This window comes from Protopterus annectens, chromosome 6.part0, assembly GCF_019279795.1.
Source record: "Protopterus annectens isolate FY-2018-M chromosome 6.part0, PAN1.0, whole genome shotgun sequence".
Taxonomy (NCBI): Eukaryota; Metazoa; Chordata; order Ceratodontiformes; family Protopteridae; genus Protopterus; species Protopterus annectens.
The window spans coordinates 253,348,545-253,370,189 of record NC_056737.1 but is presented as its reverse complement, the minus strand read 5'-3'; the positions used below and the strand labels follow the sequence as shown (position 1 = coordinate 253,370,189).

At 38.1% G+C, this 21,645-nt stretch overlaps 1 protein-coding gene across 1 annotated transcript in view; it reads right to left on the bottom strand.

Moving 5' to 3' along the window:
- DPH6 (diphthamine biosynthesis 6) overlaps positions 1–21,645 on the bottom strand; it is a 2,556,557-nt gene that overhangs the window by 1,129,975 nt on the left and 1,404,937 nt on the right. The window contains exon 11 of the mRNA XM_044073989.1: positions 18,238–18,367. Within this exon, the coding sequence (XP_043929924.1) occupies positions 18,238–18,367 (130 nt within the window). The remainder of the gene's footprint in view (positions 1–18,237; positions 18,368–21,645) is intronic.

The window sequence follows — 21,645 nt, the reverse complement described above, 5'->3', positions numbered from 1 at the left end:
GAACATACCTGCCCTTGCTTGTGTAATGGTCGGTAGGCCAAACATCCTATCAATTTTTGGGTAGTCCCACCAGGGACTACCCTCTGATTGTAAAGTAGACTTAACAGATCAGCAATGTTACTCCCACTGGTAATATCCTGCCTGTGGTGTGAATAGCAGTGATTTTCTCACTCCTGCCCAGCTTGATATGACATATGCTGACAGCGCTATATAATAATGGGGTTGCTGTTGATTCCCTTCTCATTCCTTTTGTATGCTTTATTGTTACGTCGTTCATTCTTCATAGATATCTATATATATATATATATATATATATATATATATATATATATATATATATATCTGTACATACTCATATACATTTCCTATGCTGGGCACTCATACACCCGCGCAAGCGCACTCAGACTTGCTTACTGGTACTTATATATGTTTACTGCTGCTTATATGTGCTTACACCTGCTTACTAGTGCCTTATTCATTATGACAGTACCACTTTGATTGAATGACATTTAGTTAAACATCTCATGCAATACTTTTATGTCGGTTTTACAGCAAAACGACATTCATTCCACATGGAAAATGATATGTGCTGTTGTTGGGCTCGAACTGTGAATGCCTGTTCATTAGGCGGATGCTGTAAACACAACACTATTGACGTTTACATTGATTCCGCATGTTTTTCTCTATTTGAATGATTTTGTTGTGTAAGCTACGCTCGGCGGAGGACAGCGACGTGCAAACACGTTGCGCTTTGCTTACACTTTCGATATTGCAGCAATATAAATGTATAACGGGGACACGGGGAATCTAATTGTGAAAGTTCTAGGGACGGGGCTCAACATTCCACTACCTGCTTGCGTGTTTACTACTTCGATTTTATTTCACTGTTCAGAGACACTCTTGTATGCTTAGCATACATTTCGGTATCCACGGACACTGAATTATTGACTTACTATTAGAGGCAGACTCTAATAATAAGCATAGTAGGTTGTGCAACTGTCAGGGCATGTTTACGCCTCCGTAGAGCACTTGTACACGTCCCCTGCACTCGCACACATTTCCTGTGCACGTCGAGGGTGCAGTGGCACACCCTCATACATATTCATATGGTGCTGCTGCACCATCTGTAATGAGGACACTCGGCACAAGGCTAAAACCATCCTTGCGCCGAGCTTCTTGAATCCCGGGGCCTGTCTTTTTTTTCCATTCTGCATTACTTTTCTCCATAAATATATATGCTCTTGATGGCTACTGCTGTCATCCTTAATTCTACAGCCAGTTGGTAGTTGAAGCTGACTAGCTCACAGGTAAAAAGAACTTTATCTGTATGCAGAAGACCTTTTCTAGAAGTGGAAATTGTATATTTTATTTTGCTTTTTTTACTCACCAGCTGACCTGACTAAAGGCCAGTAGACTGTTGTAGGTCACTGGTTCAGACAATTTTGGTTGGTAGGTAATGTTCGAAAAATAGTGAGACAGTATGTTGCTGTAGGTTAGTGGGTTAAGCCATTTTATTGGGTAGATATTAACTGGAAAATATTGTAAGATTTTGAGGCCATGTACTGTGCGTTAAATATTTTGGTATGTTGATGAATAATTTAACTGGCTGGAAATGTTTTGGTTTGAAAAGATGAGCTGGTCTGCTCAGCAGGCCTTGTTTTCTTGGTGTCATTTTGTGGTAGGAGAGTTAAAACAAGTGAACCTGAGTGGATGTGCATCAGTATGGATTATTCTGATATTTTGGGTTTATGGTCCTGATGTGTGTTGTTGTTTGTTGTTTACCCATTTTGTGAGTACAAGAGTTTGGTAACCATAGCTTGTCTCACTGTTTGTTCCTTATTTATTCTGTCATCTGTGAGTGTGTGTGTGTGTGTGTGTAAGCAAGTGAATCTGTGATCTCTGCATTATAAGCCAGAAGCAGACCGGAGAGTTCATTGAAGCAAGCAACTGAATTGTGGAGTCCTGTGAATGTCCTCTTTTCATGGAGATACCTAGTAACTGTGAACCTGTTAACTGTTTGCCATCCATTCCCTACTGAAATATTACATTAAAAAATAAGTTAGTAACATATGCAATTTATTCTTCAAGGGCAACAGGCACTTTACTTGTAGCTGAAACAATGAAATATAAAGTTGTTTGCTAGCAGCAGCCTCTTCATTAGTTACAGATCTTTTTAACGTGGAATTATTTAAATTACTTTTACTTCTACAGAGATTGTGCATATTTAATGATACTGGTGGACTGTAGAAGTTTGAGTAGACTTTTATGATGAAAATGTTCTGAATCGGGCAGTTTTGTCATTATTGGTTCATACATTTTGTTTCATTGCTTACTGGAAAAATGTTCAAAACAATACATTTAATTTTAATTTAGCACTCTAACAAGTGTGCTGTATTATACAGAAAATATAATTTAATACAATCAGGAAGGTGTATCAAAGAACACATGTATGAGAGGCCTATGATTTGAAAACAGCCCAAAGGTAATCTTTATCCGCCACTGCCAGATGCATTTTCTTTGAATATGGCTTTTACTGCTGTTTCAATGAATGTGAGTTTCAATGGCAGATAAGTTTTAATGCTAAGTCTATTTTCATTGTGACACTGTATTGCTTTATTTTGCAGATGTCTATTACTGTTTGGGCTATAAAATGCAAAATAAGTTTTAAATTAAATCCAAATAATCATTATAGAAATAAAGCAGTATGCAAATTACAGCGTTTATGGTAAATGGGGCGAAATAGTGAAGTAATGAGACATTGGAATGGCTTCAGGGCGACTCTGGGGCCATATTTGGTTGTCTGTTCTTCAGTTTGCATTTGAAATTTGGTATCCCATAATTCCATTGAAGTGGGTGGGGATACTTAATTATCTATGCAAATTTTATGTTAATCAGCATACAGATTTGTTCCTATTTTTCATGGGCCTTTGTCGAGATTTTTGATGTTTCCAGGTTGAGAGGTATGCCTAGGAAGTTACTAGGCTAATGGTCCTAGGGCCTTTAAAGCCTAGGCATGTTATACCTGTGTTCCCTAATTGATTTTGGTTAAATGGTCATTATTCACAAAGAGTGTCTATGATCAGCACTGACTGCCCCTGTCCATGAGGGAAACAGGTGCCACCCCTGGGGTGAATTTATGGTCTCACATACAATTGTCTAGGAATAGGGTTACTGAGGAACTCTGCTTCATGCGAAATGGTAGTCTATTCTAGAGAAGCAGCAATCTCTGGGAGATATATCTGTCTGTCAAGCATGTTCTGTTAATGTCACAGGCTAGGCTGAGATCCCTGGGGTGAGTGAGTGACTCTTGTCCCATTTGATTTGCAGATGTGTAGCAGTTCCATTAGGGCAGGGTCAGAGACTGCTCTGTAGGCCAGGCGCAAGTTGCCTCTCAGCAGTCTGCAGGATACAGAGCACAGTGACAGGGCTTTCAGTCTTTCCATGTAGGTTATGTTTTGAAGGCCCTGAATTTTCTTGGTGAGAAACCTCTGTGGTCTCTCCAGCTGCTGCAGGTGTCTGAGGCAGTAAATGCAAAAGGGAGCTTTGTACTCTATTAGTGGTCTCGTGAGGGTAGAGCATGGAGGAGCTATAAAATCCTTAGTCTTGGATGCGATGCCCTTACTTATGAGAAGCGCAATGTAGAAAGCTTTCCTTTCCACTGTGGATACATAGTGACTGAAGTTTAGATTGCTATAAAACTGTGTTCCCAAATTTCGAACCATTCAGTTTGAGCTTAGGGAGGTGATGTCAATATTGTAATTTGCAATGCTTTCCTCTTTGCTAAAGGAGATTATAATGCACTTTTTTGCATTTAGTTTTAGTCTGTGGCTTTGGCATCAATCATTTGTCTGTTAGCCCCTTTTGTAATATATTAACATTGTTTGGGGACTCAGTGATTGCACCCAGTTTGTAATCATCAGCGAACTTGGTAAGTCACAGGCCATCTACTTTTACCTGGACTTCCGAGAAATACATTCCAAACAATAGAGGGCCCAGCACAGACCCTTGTGGCATGCCATTGTTAACTGGTCTGCTGGTAGAGGTGGAATCTCTAACTTTGACAGTATGCATTCTGTTGGTGAGTCAGCTGGCTACCCGTCTAGTGATGTATGGGTAATCCCCAGCTAGGAGAGTTTCTATATGATACCCGAATGGGGAATTATGTCAAAAACCTTGGCTAAGTCAGGATAGGCAGTATGTACTGTTTTGCCCTCATTCAGGGCTTTGGTGATATTCTCAAAGAACTCCACCTGGTTCAATAAGCATAATCTACCCTTAACAAAGTCAAACAGAGTCGGGCCAAGAGTTCAAAGGTCACCTATGCCTTTGTTGATAAGGTCTTACTCTTTTTAAAATTTTGCCAAGTTTTTTGGGTTTCTAATACCATGATGGGATTGGGCCCCATTCCTTAGTCAAAGTATGATTAAAGTTCATGAAATTAGTACTGTTTCAATCTTTGATGTTAGCCAAAAGTGCTCTTTGTAGCACCTGCAATGTGCCCAGTAATGATTCCTCCTGCAATTTGTATGGAGTTACATGTATTGGTAACATATCCAAATATGACTGTAATTTTTTTTATAAGACTGTTATTCCTACTACTACTGGAACTGTCTGGGTATTCTTCTACCACACTGACTCCATTTCTGCCTACAAATCTTGATATTTTATGACTTTGTGTCTCGCTGTACGTAAGACATTGTAGTCACTGGGTGTGGCAGTTTCAATGATCAATGCTACTTTTGTCTTCTTTTCATAGACTACTATATCTGGTTTTCTCACATCTATTTTTTGAACTGTTGGTAATGAATAATCCTATGGCATATAAACTTCATTTTCTATGATGCTTTGTGGCTTATGTTTCCAGTGTTTTTCAGATACTTCAACATTTTAAAAGTTTAAACAGTCCCCAATGCAATAGTTTTGCCACATTATTATGCCTTTCAGCGTACAGTCCTTCTGCCATTAGTATATCACAACCAGCAATAAGATGTGTGATTCTTTCCAATTCTATTTTGCAAAACCTACATTTGTCTGTTTCTCCCACATGTTTAATGAACTTTACAAGACAACGTGTACCGTAGTCCACTATCTTGGGCCACCAATATTAACCCTTCTTTTTGTTTAAATTCACCTCTCCTTAACCATTCCTGCTTTTGATCCTGATCAACGTGAGGTTGTTCCAAGAGTTTTCTGTACTGGCAACTATATTTATGCATTTTCCACATTTCTTGCCTTCTCATCTGATCCTTCACCTTATATTCTTCCTTTTGTTTTTTAATACATCCAGTTGCTACCCGATTTTTATCTACTTCTGGTTTGATTTCCATTCCTGCTTGATGCTGATATGCTTTTGCTAAACTAAGCAGGGAAGTCATTTTATTCTCCTCATGTTTCAAAACCTTCATTATATTTTGGTCTTGTGAGGTCAGCAGATATGTACACAGTCCCATGATTGCAGATCTATACATGTAATAAATTTCGAGGAGACCCATACCACCTTCAGAACGGGGAATAAATAATCTTGGTATGCACTGATTTTTATAAATCATTTGATGAGCATGAAGCATCCTTCCTGTTTTCCTGTCCAACATATCCAACACCTTTTGGGGCCAGGCAATCACTCCAAAACCATAAGTTAGGAAAGGAAGATCAAATTGGTTTATAGCTTGGACTTTGTTCCTAGATGTCAATGCTGTTTTCAATATTAATTTAAGTCTTGTAAAATATTCCTTACTAAGTTTTACTCATATTTGTTCATGTTTTATTTCAGATCCTTCAATTCCCATATATTTATACACTCCCTCTTACTCAAGTTCTTTTATATCACATTCTTATCCCAAACTGATGTTTTCTTGGTGCTGTAGCTTTCCTGCTTTAAAGGCTGCTTTTGCACATTTATCAAGACCAAATTAAATTCCTATATCATCTCAAAAAGTGTGTTGTGCTTTCAGTTCATCATCTGATGAACTATACAATTTTGAATCATTTACAAAACAAAGATGAGAAGCCTTTATACTTTGTTGTTTTCTGGAAGCCAAATTGTAGCCATGACCTACTCTCTTATGTAGACAACTTAATGGGTTAAGGGCAAGACAAAAGAGCAGCGGTGACAGGGAGTCACCCTGGAATATCCTCCTTTGAATTTTTATCCCTGGAATAATAATTTGTCTTTTATCATGGCTTAACTACAAAGTAATTTGCCACTGTTTCTTGGTCACTGTAATGTAATCGATCAGTGTCTTATACATTTTAAGCACTCTTTTATCCATGAATGTGAGATACTGTCAAATGCTTTTTTATAGTCTATCCATGACATGCTTAGATTCTTCCCCTTTTCACAGTTCTCCATTATGACTTTATTTAACAACAAATAATCCTTTGTTCTACATGACTTTCTTTTATTACCCTTTTGCTCTATTGCCATGACTGAGTTTTCTTCTAAATGACTATAAACTCCGTCAGCTTCAATTCCAGTGTATAGTTTATACGTCGTTGGAAGGCAAGTTATTGGTCTATAGTTTTTAGGACAGCTTGCAGCTTTGCTCTTAAGCAGGAGTATTGTTTTTCCTGTTGTTAATCAAGATGGTGTCTGTTCGGGCTAAATCTTCATATAAAGATGTTAATACATTTAGCCATTAGTTAGGTACTGCATCTGGGCCTGGGGTTTTACAATTAGGAGCTTTTCTTAACTTTGTTTCAATCTGTTTGTCCGGTACTTCATCCCGCTGCATATCCTGTACCTTTGAACTTCTTATTCCTTCTTTTACGTCTTCTATCCATTTAGCATCTCTGTTATGTTCCACATGATCTTCATAGACTTTTCTCCAAAATGTATCTTTCTTCTTTTTTTGGTGGTGTTTCATTTCCTTTAGCCTTGTTTCCCATCTCTCGGTAAAACTTTTTTGGGTCATCAATAAATTGCTTATTTTTTTTACTTTTCCTATATATTTATCTGCTTGTCTTCTAAGTTTTTTCTGCTTGTGCTAATATTTTTAATTTATTATTTGTGGTAGTGCACGATAGATCCTGATCAGTTTGGATAATGCACATTGCTTTTATCATGTCTATTTTTTTGAGTATTTTTGTCGATCTGTTCCCCTCTTCTATTCTCTTCTAACAGTGACACTTCTTGTCTTAATTGCTTTACAGTTTTCTCTATTTGATACTTCCATGATGGCATTTGCTTTCTCCCCTTCCTTTCCCTTAATACCCTGTGTTTTTCTGGTAACACTTTATCTGTTATTAATTTAGCTGCACAGTAGTATATCGTATTTACTTCTGTTATATCACATGAATCTCTATGGGCAGTCCTAATTATTGTAATCATTTGTTTTATCAAACATCTAACTTTTGGGGTTTATTGACTTTCTGTAATCTATTTCTTTCATTGATCTTAACATGTCTGTCCATTTCTATTAAATCAAAGAACTCTTCTCTTAAATCATTTTCTTCTAAACTGAGGACACATTCTTTGTTCACCATTTCCTGCAGGCTTTCTAGTGAAAGTTCCAGAGCATCTTCCTGTGCCACATTCTCTTCAGTTTCATCCGGTCTCATCTGTTGCTCTTTCATATGAGAACTCACTGGCCTATCACTCCACAACATTGACTGTGATAGAGTTTCCACAGTTTCCTATTCCTTCCCTTGTTGTACAACTCCAACTGAACGTTTGTACTGGTTTCCTGTGGAAGGCCCCAAAATATCTTCATATGGCAACTGATAAGATGTTTCCCACTCCACTGGTTTCTCCTTAATATGGGTATCCATTGCTCTATCCTTTTGTGATGTTATCTGAGTTAGTTTTTCTACAATAAATCCTTCACTTACCAGGTAATCCATAACCTCAGTTTTTATTACTTTAACTTTTCCATTACTAATCCTCTTTTCTATTTTTCCTCTTTGTTTTCTTATTTTTTGTACTGTAAAATGTTCCATGTCTGGATGCCTTAGCCTGTATTTCTCTTCAAATATCTTTGGTGCTGCTCTTTTTGTAATGATTATTTTTGCTGTCTCCTTTGCATAAATATCGCACCATATTAAATCTCTTTTTCTTCTTCAAATGTTTCCTGCTCCTCCTGTTTCTCCTTACTTTGGGGACTCATTTTACCATCATGCTGTGATGTAACCTCTGTTAGACTTTCTGCACTAAAACCTTCACTTCACAAGTATTCCATAGCTTCATCTTCTATTTTTTTTAACTTCTACTTTACTAATCTTCTGTTCTACATTCCCTCCCTCTCTATGATCTTATTTTTTTTTCTTGTGAAAGTTTCCATATCTGGATGCATTTACCTGTATTTCTCGTTGAATATTTTTGAGGCTGTATTTTTTGTGTTGATTAATTTAGCTTTCTCTTTTGCATAAATATTCGTACTGTATCAGAACTCTCTTTCTTTCCCATGCCAATATTTCTTTGTTATACTTTTCAAAAGGTCCATGAGGATTCTTTCCATGGTTGTGCAGATAAGGCTGGTTAAGCTTATAGGTCTATATTTCTCAGGGTCGGTTAATGGACCCCCTATGTGCAAGTGGATTACTGTTGCTGTTCTCCACTGTGCTGTAACAAAGCCAGTGCTCAGGCTGAGGTTAAAGAGATAGTTAAGTGGTTCCACTAGGTCTTGTTTTAGATTTAGAAAGCAGCCTGGGATGTTATCTAGTCCCATAGAGGCCATGTTTTTGGTCTTGGAGAGAGTGGATATGACCTGCTCTTTGGTGATATGTAGAGGACTGGTGTCAGGTATGCTTTGGGGTATGGCTGGTGGGGACAGGGGGGTGAAGTTTGTGCCAAATCTGTAAGCTAGCAAGTTGGCAATTTCCTCAGGTTCAGTATGAGAGGTACCATCCATTATAAGTTTGACACATAGTTGGGCATTCCCTTTTAGATTTCGAACATAGCTAAAGAATGCTTTATGATTATCCTTAGCTAGGGATGCTAATTTAGCTTCATAACCAGCATTAGAGGACTTTACAAGATATCTGATTTGCTTGTTCAAGCTGTGGAGGGTATTCTTATTCTGCTGAGTAACTTCTTAGACATCAATTTTTTCCTTTTGTTATATAACCTATTTATATTTGAGGTCCACCAGGATGGTCTGATTTTTCGGGTGGACCTGGTTTTGATCCAGTCACGTACATACAAGTTTACACAGTTGTTTAGGTGGTTATACAGGGCATTTGTGTACTCCTCTGCATAACAGTTACTGTTGGCTATGTTAGCAGAGGGTTGAAAACTTTTTATACCATTGCCTAGTAGGCTGTCGTTTACTTTGGAGAAATGTTTTATTTTTTTTGCTTCTGTGGGAATGTCAGCTTTGATCATTACTCTAAGTGAGACAGATTTATGGTCTGACCTTACTAGGGAGGGCAACACATGGGGCGGGGGTAGTGCAGTGACCCCCCCCACATTGGTAAGTATTAAGTTTAGGACACTTGAGCCCCTTGTAGGGGTGCAGACTAGCTGTTCCAAGGCATTTGTATTGACAAAGTCCAGGAACCTCAGGGTGATTATGTTTGTGCTCATGTATGTTGTCCAACTGAAGGAAGGATAGTTGAAATCTCCCACGACCAAAGTGTCTGGCTGTATAGTAAGTGGATCTAGTAATCCAGGTAGGCAGTGTGCTTCTTTTGGTTCATGGTTGGGGACCAGTAGCTAGCAATGATGTGGTTGGGTGCTTTATCTACAGTTAGTTGGACCTGGAGTAGCTCAAGAGAGTCATACAATTTCGCCAGTCTCAAGGTGTATTTGGCTTTAATGGAGACGGATGCACTCCACCTTTGATTCTTTCACACTCCTTTTGGGATCTGAACATGTGGAAGGCATTGTAGCCTTGCACGGCTGGGGTGTTCCCTGCAGCCTTGAACCACGTCTCAGTGACTGCACAGAAGTCAACATCTTCCAAGCTGAGTAGTGCTTCCAGGGAGTGCCGTTTCCTGTTTAGGCTCCTAGCATTCAGCAGCATAACCCTGAGTTTGTCTTGTGTTTTTTTTTTTTTTTGCGTCGGAAGTTTTGTTGTTTTGACATTGTCTAAAAAGGCACTATGGGAGGCAAGTGCCTTTGCCAGTATCTGAAAGCCTAGAGGAGACAGGTGAAGACCATCTCTGGCAAAGTAGCATGGTCTATTAACCATGACTTCCCAGGCTGACATATACTGGAACCCCCTGGAATGACACCAGAAGCTAAGCCAATTGTTGAAGTCAATCATTTTTTGTCTAAGTTTTGGCATCATCCTGGGTGAAGCTAGAATGGTGCTTAAGGCTAGGGACCTACCTGCCTGGCACACACAATCTAAGAATTCAGTCATGTCTCTCTTCATATAGTCCAGATAGGCACATCTCAAGACAGAGACACACAAAACCACTGGTCTTGAAACACTCATTGTAGAGACCCCATGTTAGTATTAAACTGAATCAAATGCACTACAAAAATAGCTGTGCAGGCTAAGGCATCCAGTGGCACTGTCAAGTGGACCTCTGTGGTGTTCACCTTCATAGTATACAGGATCTCATGGCAAATCAATGCACAAGAAACTTATGTAGAGGTAAGAACCTGGCAAAGTGGTATCGTACATTTATTTTAGGCCATCTTTAGGGTCAGTACTTAGAAGGCTGTGTGATGCATCCTGATACAGACAAGAAACAGACAGTTTGATACATAGTGTGACCATAGTACGTACCATTTACAAATACAGCTGTAGCACACAAACACATACATACACAAACACAGAGCAATGCAAGTAACTGGACAGCAATACAAAGTTATGCACAGCAGTGACAAAGCTGCTGTAACATCGACTTTCCCCAGAGAAGGAACTCTAATGATGCTCTCAGTCCAGAAGAAAATGATATAAGGGAAGACCTACTTGACTTAAAAGAGATGAATAGACATATTAAGACAGATGAAAGTCATAGATTGCTGAATGTAAACAAGACCCAAAATGTTAGAAGATTGGTAACAGTTGAACATAGTAATCAGGACTATTAATAGAAATTCATGAGATGTAATAGAAATAAATAGGATATATTACTGTGCAGCTAAACTGATAATGGATAAGGTGTTACCACAAAAATGAATAATAACAAAGGAAAGGAAGGAAACAACAAGAATGCCACCACAGAAGCATCAAATGGAGAAAACTATACAACAATTAAGACAAGAAGGATCACTACTAGAAGAAAATAGAAAAGGGATCATCAAAAATCCTGACAACAGCAATACACCGCATCAAAACAGACCAGGATTTATCATACACTACCTCCAATAATAAAATAAAAATATCACCACAAACAGAAAAGGTTAGAAGTGTACAGATAAATATAAAGGAAAAGCAGAAAATAAGCAATTAATTAATGATTCTAAAAGGTCTTATAGAGAACTGGGAAACAAAGTAAAAGGAACAGAAACCAAAAAGTAGAAATAGGCACATTTTAAATAAGTATTTATGAAGACCCTGCTGAACATGACAAAGATGCTGAATGGATAGAAGAATTAAAAGAAACAGTGAGTAGTTCTAATGTAAAGGATATGGAATGGGATAAAGTAACAGCTAAAGAAATTGAGAGGAAATTAAGAAAAGCTCCTAAATGGAAAACCCCAGACCCACAAACAGTACCTAACTACTGGTTAAAGGTATTAACATGTTTACACACAAATTTATCCCTCAGCAAGAATTATTTACATGCACATCCTGAACAGACACCAACCTGATTAACAATGGGAAATATGATACTCCTCCTTAAGAGTGAACCTACAAGCCATCCTACGAATTAAAGTCAAATAACTTGCCTTCAGGCAGCATAAAAAATTATACTAGAATTGAAGCAGACAGAGTTTACAATCATTCAAAAAAAAATAAAATTATCACAACAGAACAGTAAGTTAAAAGAAAGTCATACAGAACCAAAGCTTTACAGTGGGCACACACTTGCCATTAGGGGCACACACACCCTTCCCACTGTTAGCAGAGGTCGGATCCTCAAACCACTTATCACCGGTATCTATCCATGCCTATTTGGCAACATTAGTCAACATGACCAAACTACCTAGAGACATATTTTACACTGAGTGGCTAGCCCCACTATGGTGCACAGTCTGTGATCTGTGTTATCCTATCTTGAGGATACTGCACACCACAGTAGATGCCCAAAGCAGTTGTTCTATGCAACCCTTCTCCCTTTAGGGCATCTTGTAGAGTCTGTGCTGCTGCCCACAGCTCCATTCATTGGTGAATTTGAGACAGAAAAACTCAGCATGTTTTTCAGAGGTGGGAGGACCCAGTGGGAGAACATGAAAACTCCAAACAGGCATTGGCTGGAGGTCAGGATTGAACCTTGCACCTTGTGCATGGGAGGTGAAGACCTTAACCATTATGCCAACTGGCCTCTTCTTCAGCAAACGATAGGGGAATGGCATGAAGGCACATGGGATGAAACTGAGTATAGATAAGACAGTGGTAATGGCAGCAAATTGGGGAAATCAGAAGAAGCCAAGAACTGAGATAGAAGGGAAGAAAGTAGAACAGGTTAATAGCTTTAAGTATCTGGGAGGGGTGGTTGAGGAGAAGGGAAGTCTAAATGAAGAGGTCAAAGATAGAATCAGAGGGCCTGCAGCCAACTGGCATAGAGTGTGAGGTGTAATGCATGACAGAAGAATGCCAAAGAAACTGAAAAGTAAGGTGTATAAAACAGTGGTGCGACCAGTACTACTGTATGGTACAGAAACCTGGGCAATAAAGGCAGAGCAGATGAGGAAGCTACAGGTGATAGAAATGAAGTGCCTGAGATGGGCTGTAGGATGCACACTGTGGGACAGACGAAGAAATGAGGACATAAGAGCAGAAGCCAAAGTAGCTCCAATTGCAGAAAAGATCGACAAGAACAGATTACAGCTGTTTATGCACATGTGCAGAAAAGCAGAAGACAATCTGGTGAAGAAGATTTGGGACAGACAGGAAGAAGTTAAGAGGAAACAAGGGCATCTAGCAAGGTGGTGGATGGATTGTGTGTGAGAAGTTCTGCAACAGTCAGGTAAGAGTGTCGAAGAAGGCAGGAATGTAGCATTGAATCGACAGAGATGGTGACGGTTGGCATGACACCCCAATCCCATGCAGAAAATGTGAAAAAGAGGGTTGATGATGATGATGACAGAACAAAGAATCATTTGTTAATAAACAAAGCCATAATACAGAGTAGTAAAAAGAGAAAAACAATCTAAGTATGGCATGGCTAAACTACAAAAAAGCATCTGACAGCACTCCACATTTATGGATAAAGGAATGCTTGCAAATGTATAACATATACCCTACATTGATTGACTACATTACACTGACCATGAAATAGTGGCAAACCACTTTGCAGCTGAGTCATGACAAAGGGCAGATTATTATTCCAGGGATAAAAATTCAAAGGGGATATTCCAGGATGATTCTTTGTCACCGCTGCTGTTTTTTTTCTTGTCTTTAACTCATTAAGCTGCTTACTTAACAGATTAGGCTAAGGTTACAATTTGGCTTCCAGAAACCAATCTTGTTTAAAGATATTTAATTTGTGCTTTGTGGATGACTTAAAATTATATAGTTCATCAAATAAGGAATTGAAAACTCAACTACAAATGGTGTAAACCTCCTTAGATGATGTGAAAATGACATCTGGTCTTGATAAATTTGCAGCATAGCAATGTGATATACAGGACTTGAGAAAGAGAAGTTTATACATATTTGGGAAATGATGATGGGTTGGCAATAAACCATGAACAAATTAGACTAAGGCTTAGTAAGGAATATTTCAGAAGACTAAAACTAATACTGAAAACTGCCCTGACATCTAGGAGTAAAATTCAAGCTATATATCAATTTAACTTCTGGGTTCTAACTTACAGTCTTGGGGGGAGTGACTTGCCCCAAAACATATTGGATCAGTTTGACAAGAAAACAAGAAAAATGATTCATGCTTATTAACCGATATATAAAAATTATATATTCCTTGCACTGAAGGAGGCATGCACCTCTTTGAAATTAATTACATGTATAGAGCTGCAGTCGTGGGACTGCATATACATCTACTGACATCATAAAACCAAAGACAACAGGAAAACACACTGAAAGACCTAACGAAGTCCAAAGCATTTAATAGTAATAACTTTTAGTGTCACAAGTAAAAACTTTCACTAACCAGGCAAACAAACCTCACTCAATTGTAGCAGTGGTTAGATATTTCAAAATCACATGATAACTTAGTCATATGTTAAAATCATGATAAAATAACAAACACTTTGGACTTTGTTGGTTCTTCTAGTCTGACGTGTTTTCCTGTGGTTTTTGGCTTTATGGTTTTATCATTTTTGGTGAAATACCACAGGATTTACCAGTTTGCTGGCTGTTGTTTTTACAGTTACATATCTACAGACCTCATCAGATCCAAACATAGTGAAAGTTTTAAAACAGGAGAAGAAGTCTAAAATGACATCTTTGCTCAGTTTGGCAGAAGCACAACAGACAACAACTAAATGTGCCAAAAAACAAAAGAAAGAATATAATGAGAAGAATAAGATGAGAGTGAAATAACTGTTGAAAATCAATAAACATAGCAGCAAGTACAGAGATCTCCTGGAACAACCTTCTAATGAACAAGATTTGACAAAGGAATGGGTAAAGAGAGGTGAAATTAAACCAAATCCAGCCCATCTTTTTTTTTTTGGAGAAGGTTCTCCTGCACCCTAGTGGCAGGAGTGTGCAGTTAGAACTTGTCTTATTGAAGGTTGCTGGAACTAGGGCTCATTTTTTATATTTTTATTGATTAACTTGTTCAAATCAATTTGCTCATTTGCTACTGTTATATTAAAAAAAAAATACACTTTATGCATCGCCTCTTAGCTAGGGTTAAACTATTCCTGGCACCATAAAGTCTGCTCTTCAAAATTTCCCTTAGAACTAGCCAGATTTTTAGTTTAAGCACTCAAATCTGTTTCTTTGAGCTCAGCACTTATACAAATTACTACAGCACTCAACTTTCCTCACTTGTCTAGAGGAAAACAGTTTTTAGCACTTAATAAATAAGCATGTATCCTCATCACAAAAAGTTTCTCATCCAGGAAAAAAGAGGTCATTGCTCCCCTCTACTCATCACTCATTAGAAGTATTATAGAGTACAATACCCCTTTTGGTATGTACCTCACAAGAGGTCTACAACAACTGGAAAGGCCACAGAAATACCTCACAAAGAGGATTACCGGCCTCAAACAGATGCCCTACGCAGACCGTCTCAAAAAACTCCAGCTTTACTCTGTCGCCTATCGCCTACTCAGATTACGATCTCTACCTAACATACAAAGCTGTCAAACCCAGAGCTGTTGGACATGCTCCACTTAAAAAAATCCCAATCCCTCCAAGCTACACACTCTAAGGACCTAAACCTTGTCACCACAATAAACAGAACATGCTGGAGGGATTGATTCCTGTCCCAGAGAGTTCCTATACTCTAGAACAAACTACCTGTCTATATCAAACAAAGCTCCTCATTAGCACTCTTCAAGAAAAATCTTGATGATTGGATGGGAAATAGGAAATTCACCCCTGGGATTACCTCTGTGGCTCTGCTCGACAGCGGCATAGGAAAATAATTTTCTTGGGTGGCGAAAGCCTGGGTATCTTTTTGGCTAGGCTTGTATATGCCCTAGGGCCGATAGCCTAGTACCTATCCATGAACCTATGAACCTACATGATGAAAGGCTAATAATGGTGGCCCAAGACAGTGGACTATACACATGTTGTTTACAAAGGCCATTGAACATATAGAAAAAAGACAAATGCAGGTTCTGTAAAACAGAACCGGAGAAAGTTGCACATTTTGTTGCTAGGTGTGATACACTCATGACAGAGGGCATGTGTACTAAAAGGCGCAATAATCTGGCAAGACTGTTGCATTTGGGAATGTGCAAACACTACAATACAGATGTAGCTGAGAAGCATTGGAAACATTAACCACAAAGTATTATAGAGAATGGTAAAGTTTAAATAACATGGGATAATCCATTACCAACAGTTCAAAAAGAGATTCGAGAAAAACAGATAAAGCAGTCCATGAAAAGAAGACAAAAGCCCCAGTGATAACTGACATTGTTACACCAAGTAATTACAGTGGCATTCCAGGATTTGCAAAGAGAATATGGAAGAAAGATATGCAACAGTTCCAATAGTAGCAGGAGCAACATGTTTAATAATAAAGAATTTGCAATTATATTTAAATATGTTACCAATACATGTAATCCCATATGAATTACAGAAAGATGCAATTCTGGGCATATTGCCGGTGCTCAGAAGAGCACTCTTGGCTCTCAGCAAAGGCTGAAACAATTCTAATTTCATGAAGTCTAATCATACCATGACTTAGGAATGGAGTCCATTCTAGTCATGGTATTAAAACCCCAAAATGCTTGAAGAAATTACACCAAGAGGAACTTTAACACTGGAACACAACAACACTGCTGTTTCAATGAATGCCCTATAAATATCAAGTAGAGTATACCACATATATGTTTTCAAATGATCAGAAGTAGTACAAGTCTCATGAGTGATCATGCACAATGGGACAACACTGATGAGGATGTGGACTAAATGGAGCAAAACATATAAAAACTGCATGCAGGCAATCCAGATAAATGATGGACACACAGGATGGAACTATGTGCAAATGTAAGACTGAAAGGTATAGATTTAGGAATTGTCAAAATGGCTGTTATATTAACATCTGTGAGGGCAAGGAGCCATTACAGAAATATAGGTATACTGTAAGTACATATACACATGGGGAGACTAGTGTTCTTCAAGTTTTGACTGTGCACTGTGATAACATAATATCAACTCATGACATAAACATGGGAAACAGCATGGTCCCCACCACAATAAACATATACTAATGTTCATGCCTCAGTCAGTATACAGACATGCATTTCATTATCCATGATGTTCAGAATTAGTTATGTCAGTATTTGGGTGTGATGGGCTAGGATTGTCTGAAGAGAAATGGGAAGGTTTCAGTGGTACACCAAGATGGCATAGGAATAACTTCTACCTACACTTTATGAGTGCTGTGATTTATATCTATGTATGCACATATTATACCCATACACGTATGAAGGACTTGTGCATAAAAGTTAGACTTTTATGTTGGAATTTATATATGTCCACAGGGTCCTTTTTGTCATACCTATACACAATCTAAACATACATATTTCCTGCCCAGTATATGCATTTTTACTGCTCAGATCAGAGAATTAAGTAGGAATATGCACCGAAGCCGTAATCTTCTGTACTTGGTACATGAAATAAGGGGTCATGTCCACCTTTTCAATGGCTGAATAGTTGACTGCCTATAAGCCACGGCTTGATAGTTAAAACTATTCATAATTAAATTATTGTTTCCCAGTACAGTAACTGTAGCTCCCTTCCCTATAGCTGCATTCATTAACAAGAAGAGAAATACAAGAAATAAAACCTTTTGCAGTGATATGAGGGACTGCTCTCCTCTACACCCCTATTTATTACATATACTAATTCTAAGATGGCACAATCATGGAGAAAGGGAAATGGATTTAACTATGTCCCTCTGTCGGTGACTGATTTCAGTAAATGTCTGACATTGAACACAGGACTGTCAGCAATTATCAATTGATGCACTGTTCATCATCGAGTAGTCCTAAAGCAATACTGACTGCTCCCACATCAGGGATTTCTGATTTGCATACCCAGCATTATCTATGTTTAAGTATTAATTTGACTATGCCCCACCACTGCAAAAGGACTAAAAGTATACTGTATCAGCTCTGCTGATGCTACTTTGTATTTATTCACTTACTTCTTTAATTATTTGTAAGGGCCTACAGCAATTTGAATGCACTGAAGGAATACTGTGGTAACGTCTTCTTGCCAGGTGTATCAAAATTTCTAATTTTATTGAGACCACACATCTTTAAATTATTGCACTTCAGCACTGCCAAATGCATGTTATTTTTTGCCTTATACCATTAACAGGTTTCCTGCACATCAAAAAATGAACGTTTCATATTTTCTGTTCTACAAATATAATTCTTCATAAGACACAGTCTTGTCCTTTAGAAAAGCTCATATTTATAATGGGTTACTGAATAATGCCTTCATACTTGTTAACATTGCATCTTTTTTCATTTGCACCTATTAAAATAAACATACAGAGATAAGCACTCATTAGTTTTCCTATGATAATTACCTTGCAGGAGGATTAACATCAAAATACGTTTGGTAAACTGAATTTATTAATTCGAAGTCATTCATTCTCCTCACATAAAGATTGACCAGAACAATGTCTTTAAATTCAAATTCAGTAGATTCCAAAGCTTCTACAGAAAGAAAAGAAAGAAAAAATAAATGCATCACTATTTAAAATGTACAAAATAATAAAGAAACTTTTCTTCTTTTAATTCAGGAACCATACTACAACAGCAAATAGAACTTTTCTTAGCCTTGTTTATCACAACTTACATACAGAAACACAAAGTATATATATATATATATATATATATATATATATATATATATATATATATATATAGCTGGTAATACTCTACTGTTCTTGACAAATAACAAATTGGCTGAAATCTAAAATCCTAAAAAAATATGTATTTTTACCCTGAGTATACACTGATCCATAATGTGGGACAAAACTATGGTTACATCTGAAGGCCAAACTGAATATATGATACACTCTATACATTTTAGTATGCATTGGGAAGAAATAAATAACGTTTGCATGCTACATAGTATTTTTTTCTTCATGCTGCTCAGAACACCTTACAAAGAAGTTGCTAGTCATAGTGCTTATTCTCCACTGAGAGTATCTAGCATACATTCAGAATGTCATCAGTAGTTTTGTTCTATAGTTACAGTGAGAAAACTATACCACTGATGCAGACCACTTTTTATCCACAGCGACAGTAAGCTGGGCTCCATAAAGACAAGGCAGGGCTTGTATAACTGACCTACCAATAAGGCACTGTTACCAGCCTGCAATGGTCTCCTAACACATGCAAATGAATGAGGATGTGAGTAGAGATAGCACTGATGAATAAAGAATGATCCATATGAATTACTGCTGACACTATTCAAAGGCCAGAACTTATAAAACTACTTAAAGAAATCAAGAAATACTCACATGATTGGAACAGTGATTCTGGCACATACAGACCTAATGAGGTGTAGTGCATATCCATGTCACATTCTGAAGTCCTTTTGTGGTTCTGAGACTTTTTTTTAGCTAGAATGCTCTCCCATACAACTATTGCAGTGGAAATCAGTGTGGAATGTAATCTGCACACCAGTTCAGTGTGATAAGGGAAATACTGTGAATAGTAGATAATTAAATAGCTGTCATTTGACTATGCCCTCATCCACTATATTTCTTTTTCTCTCCCCTCCCCAAACATCATTCTGCTTGACTGTCCCAGTGCCCTTGTCTATCACTGGGTCTGACTGCTCCTCCTTCTCCAGACTTCTCCGAGACAGCTAAGTCCAGCATGGACCTTAATGGTGTCCTAGGACGTGTTGTTGGTAACTTCTTTGCTGAGGAGAGAATCATACCTCCCCTCAGGCAGTGTGTCTGTTGAACACTCTCCCCCCTGGATGGGCATGTCCATTTCTCCCTTCTACCACCTCATATACTCAAACCAGTAATGGAGTCTAGGTTGCCTGAGACGTAGTCAGGGCTTTAGCCCTCTACGCCATGGTGCTGGATCCCTCAACCACTGTATTGACTGTTCCTGTACAGACATCATCTGCTACAGCTGATCACTCCACATCCTTAATGTTTTAGACCTTGTGTGAGCAGAGCAACTCTGCATTATAATAGGCTGTGGGATTCAGTGGGTGTTCACAGCAATATACGTATTGTCATCTTACTAGACAGGTTAGACTACAATATCTGACGAATGCTCTTTGTATGTTACCTTGGGAAGGCTGTTGTATGGGGATACATGTTTATGTTAAGATATGTCAATGTAACTGTATTAGGTTTGGGAATGTGTTTGTAAGGTCCATGAGAGTGATCTGTATTAGGAATGAGTACACTTAGTGACAGTGCTGATTGTACCCTTTACTAATGGTAGCATTCACAATGTTCCATATCCCTTAATATAACAACACAAGTCAGACAGCCAGGCTGATTTCCAGGAAGTGTAGCCTTAGAATGGCATAATGTATACTGCACAGATAAAGGAATGCATTATAATACGTATACACAAGCATGTAGATAATTGATTTTAGAGCCTAGATTTGGGCTTTACACACAATTCCTGATCACCCTTATCACATTGGTTACAGTTTGTTCAATGCCCAACATCAGCCACATTATACAACATGCATGACTTTTCAGGCATGCCACTCCTGTTCCTACTTCCACCAATAACCGGCTATGCATTTACTGTCACTGACTTGGAATCAAAAACATTTCTTTAACACTGCAACCACTTACTCCTGTCCTAAATGGTATACATTGTCTACATGCTTTCTCCATGCCGCAAGTATAAAGTGTTTTGTCATTTAGTCCACCTTGCATGTCCTGCTAAATAGAACGAGGTGTCTGGCAATCTCAGTTATCAGTAGCTGCCCTCAGCCCTATGACATAATTACATGTATGGTTCTGAAACATGCTCATCATCATCATCACAGAAGTAAACTGCACTGCTTCACAACTGTCATTGACTGCAATGGCTAAAATAAACAGAGGCAACCTCTAAGATGGAGCAATACCAGTTGCTTAGACTAAGAAATTATGTTTCACGAAGCATATTTATTCACTCTTTGTATAATTATTTAATTTAGCATCTTATCTTGAAAGTATTCTTTTTTATTTTGGTGACAGTGTGACAATGCAGATCTGCAATGCTATACTATTACTGCAATTCCCCAGCCCTAAAGCTGAGGGATTGGAAAAAATGCATGAAGACTTCAGTTTATAAAATTGGGAATGTGTTGTAATTGGCCAGTAGCCCATATTTAATTTTTGTGCTTTATGGCATACTCATTATGTTAACAGCTCTAAAAGACATTCATAATGAGCTTAAATAAGATGTACATGCTCTAATATTTGCCTGGAACATAACTAATAAGAGAGCACCAGTCACTGATGATGATGACAAAAAAGTGTGTGCACCAGTGATGCAAGTAGTAAGTCAAAAGCAGCAGCACTACACAAAGAGGCAGTACAGTTGTACAAGTAAAATAGGATACAACAGCCAGCCAACTTCCAAAGCTTAAGGCTACCTTCCATACACCCAAACTGTTATTAGTGTGAGTAGAGTTGGAGAAAACCAATGGTTTGGATGCAAAGGTCTCCAGAGCTTTACTGCTGCCGAACAGCACTCCTGTTGTGGCTTTCAGAGATTGACAGTCGGTTAGCACACCACCATTATTGGGCAGATAAGTTTCTTTTGGGGGAACCTTCATATTTTATTTTTATGACAGAAATTTAAAACATATTATTTTACAGAAAAAATTATCTATTTATTTATTTATTGACTGATTGTCTTTAGTGTCAAGGAAAGTCTGATTGGGTGCATCCCATTTTCAGAAGAGGCCTGGGGAGAAAAGCTCCATCATATAATGTTTGTAATTAACAGTTTAA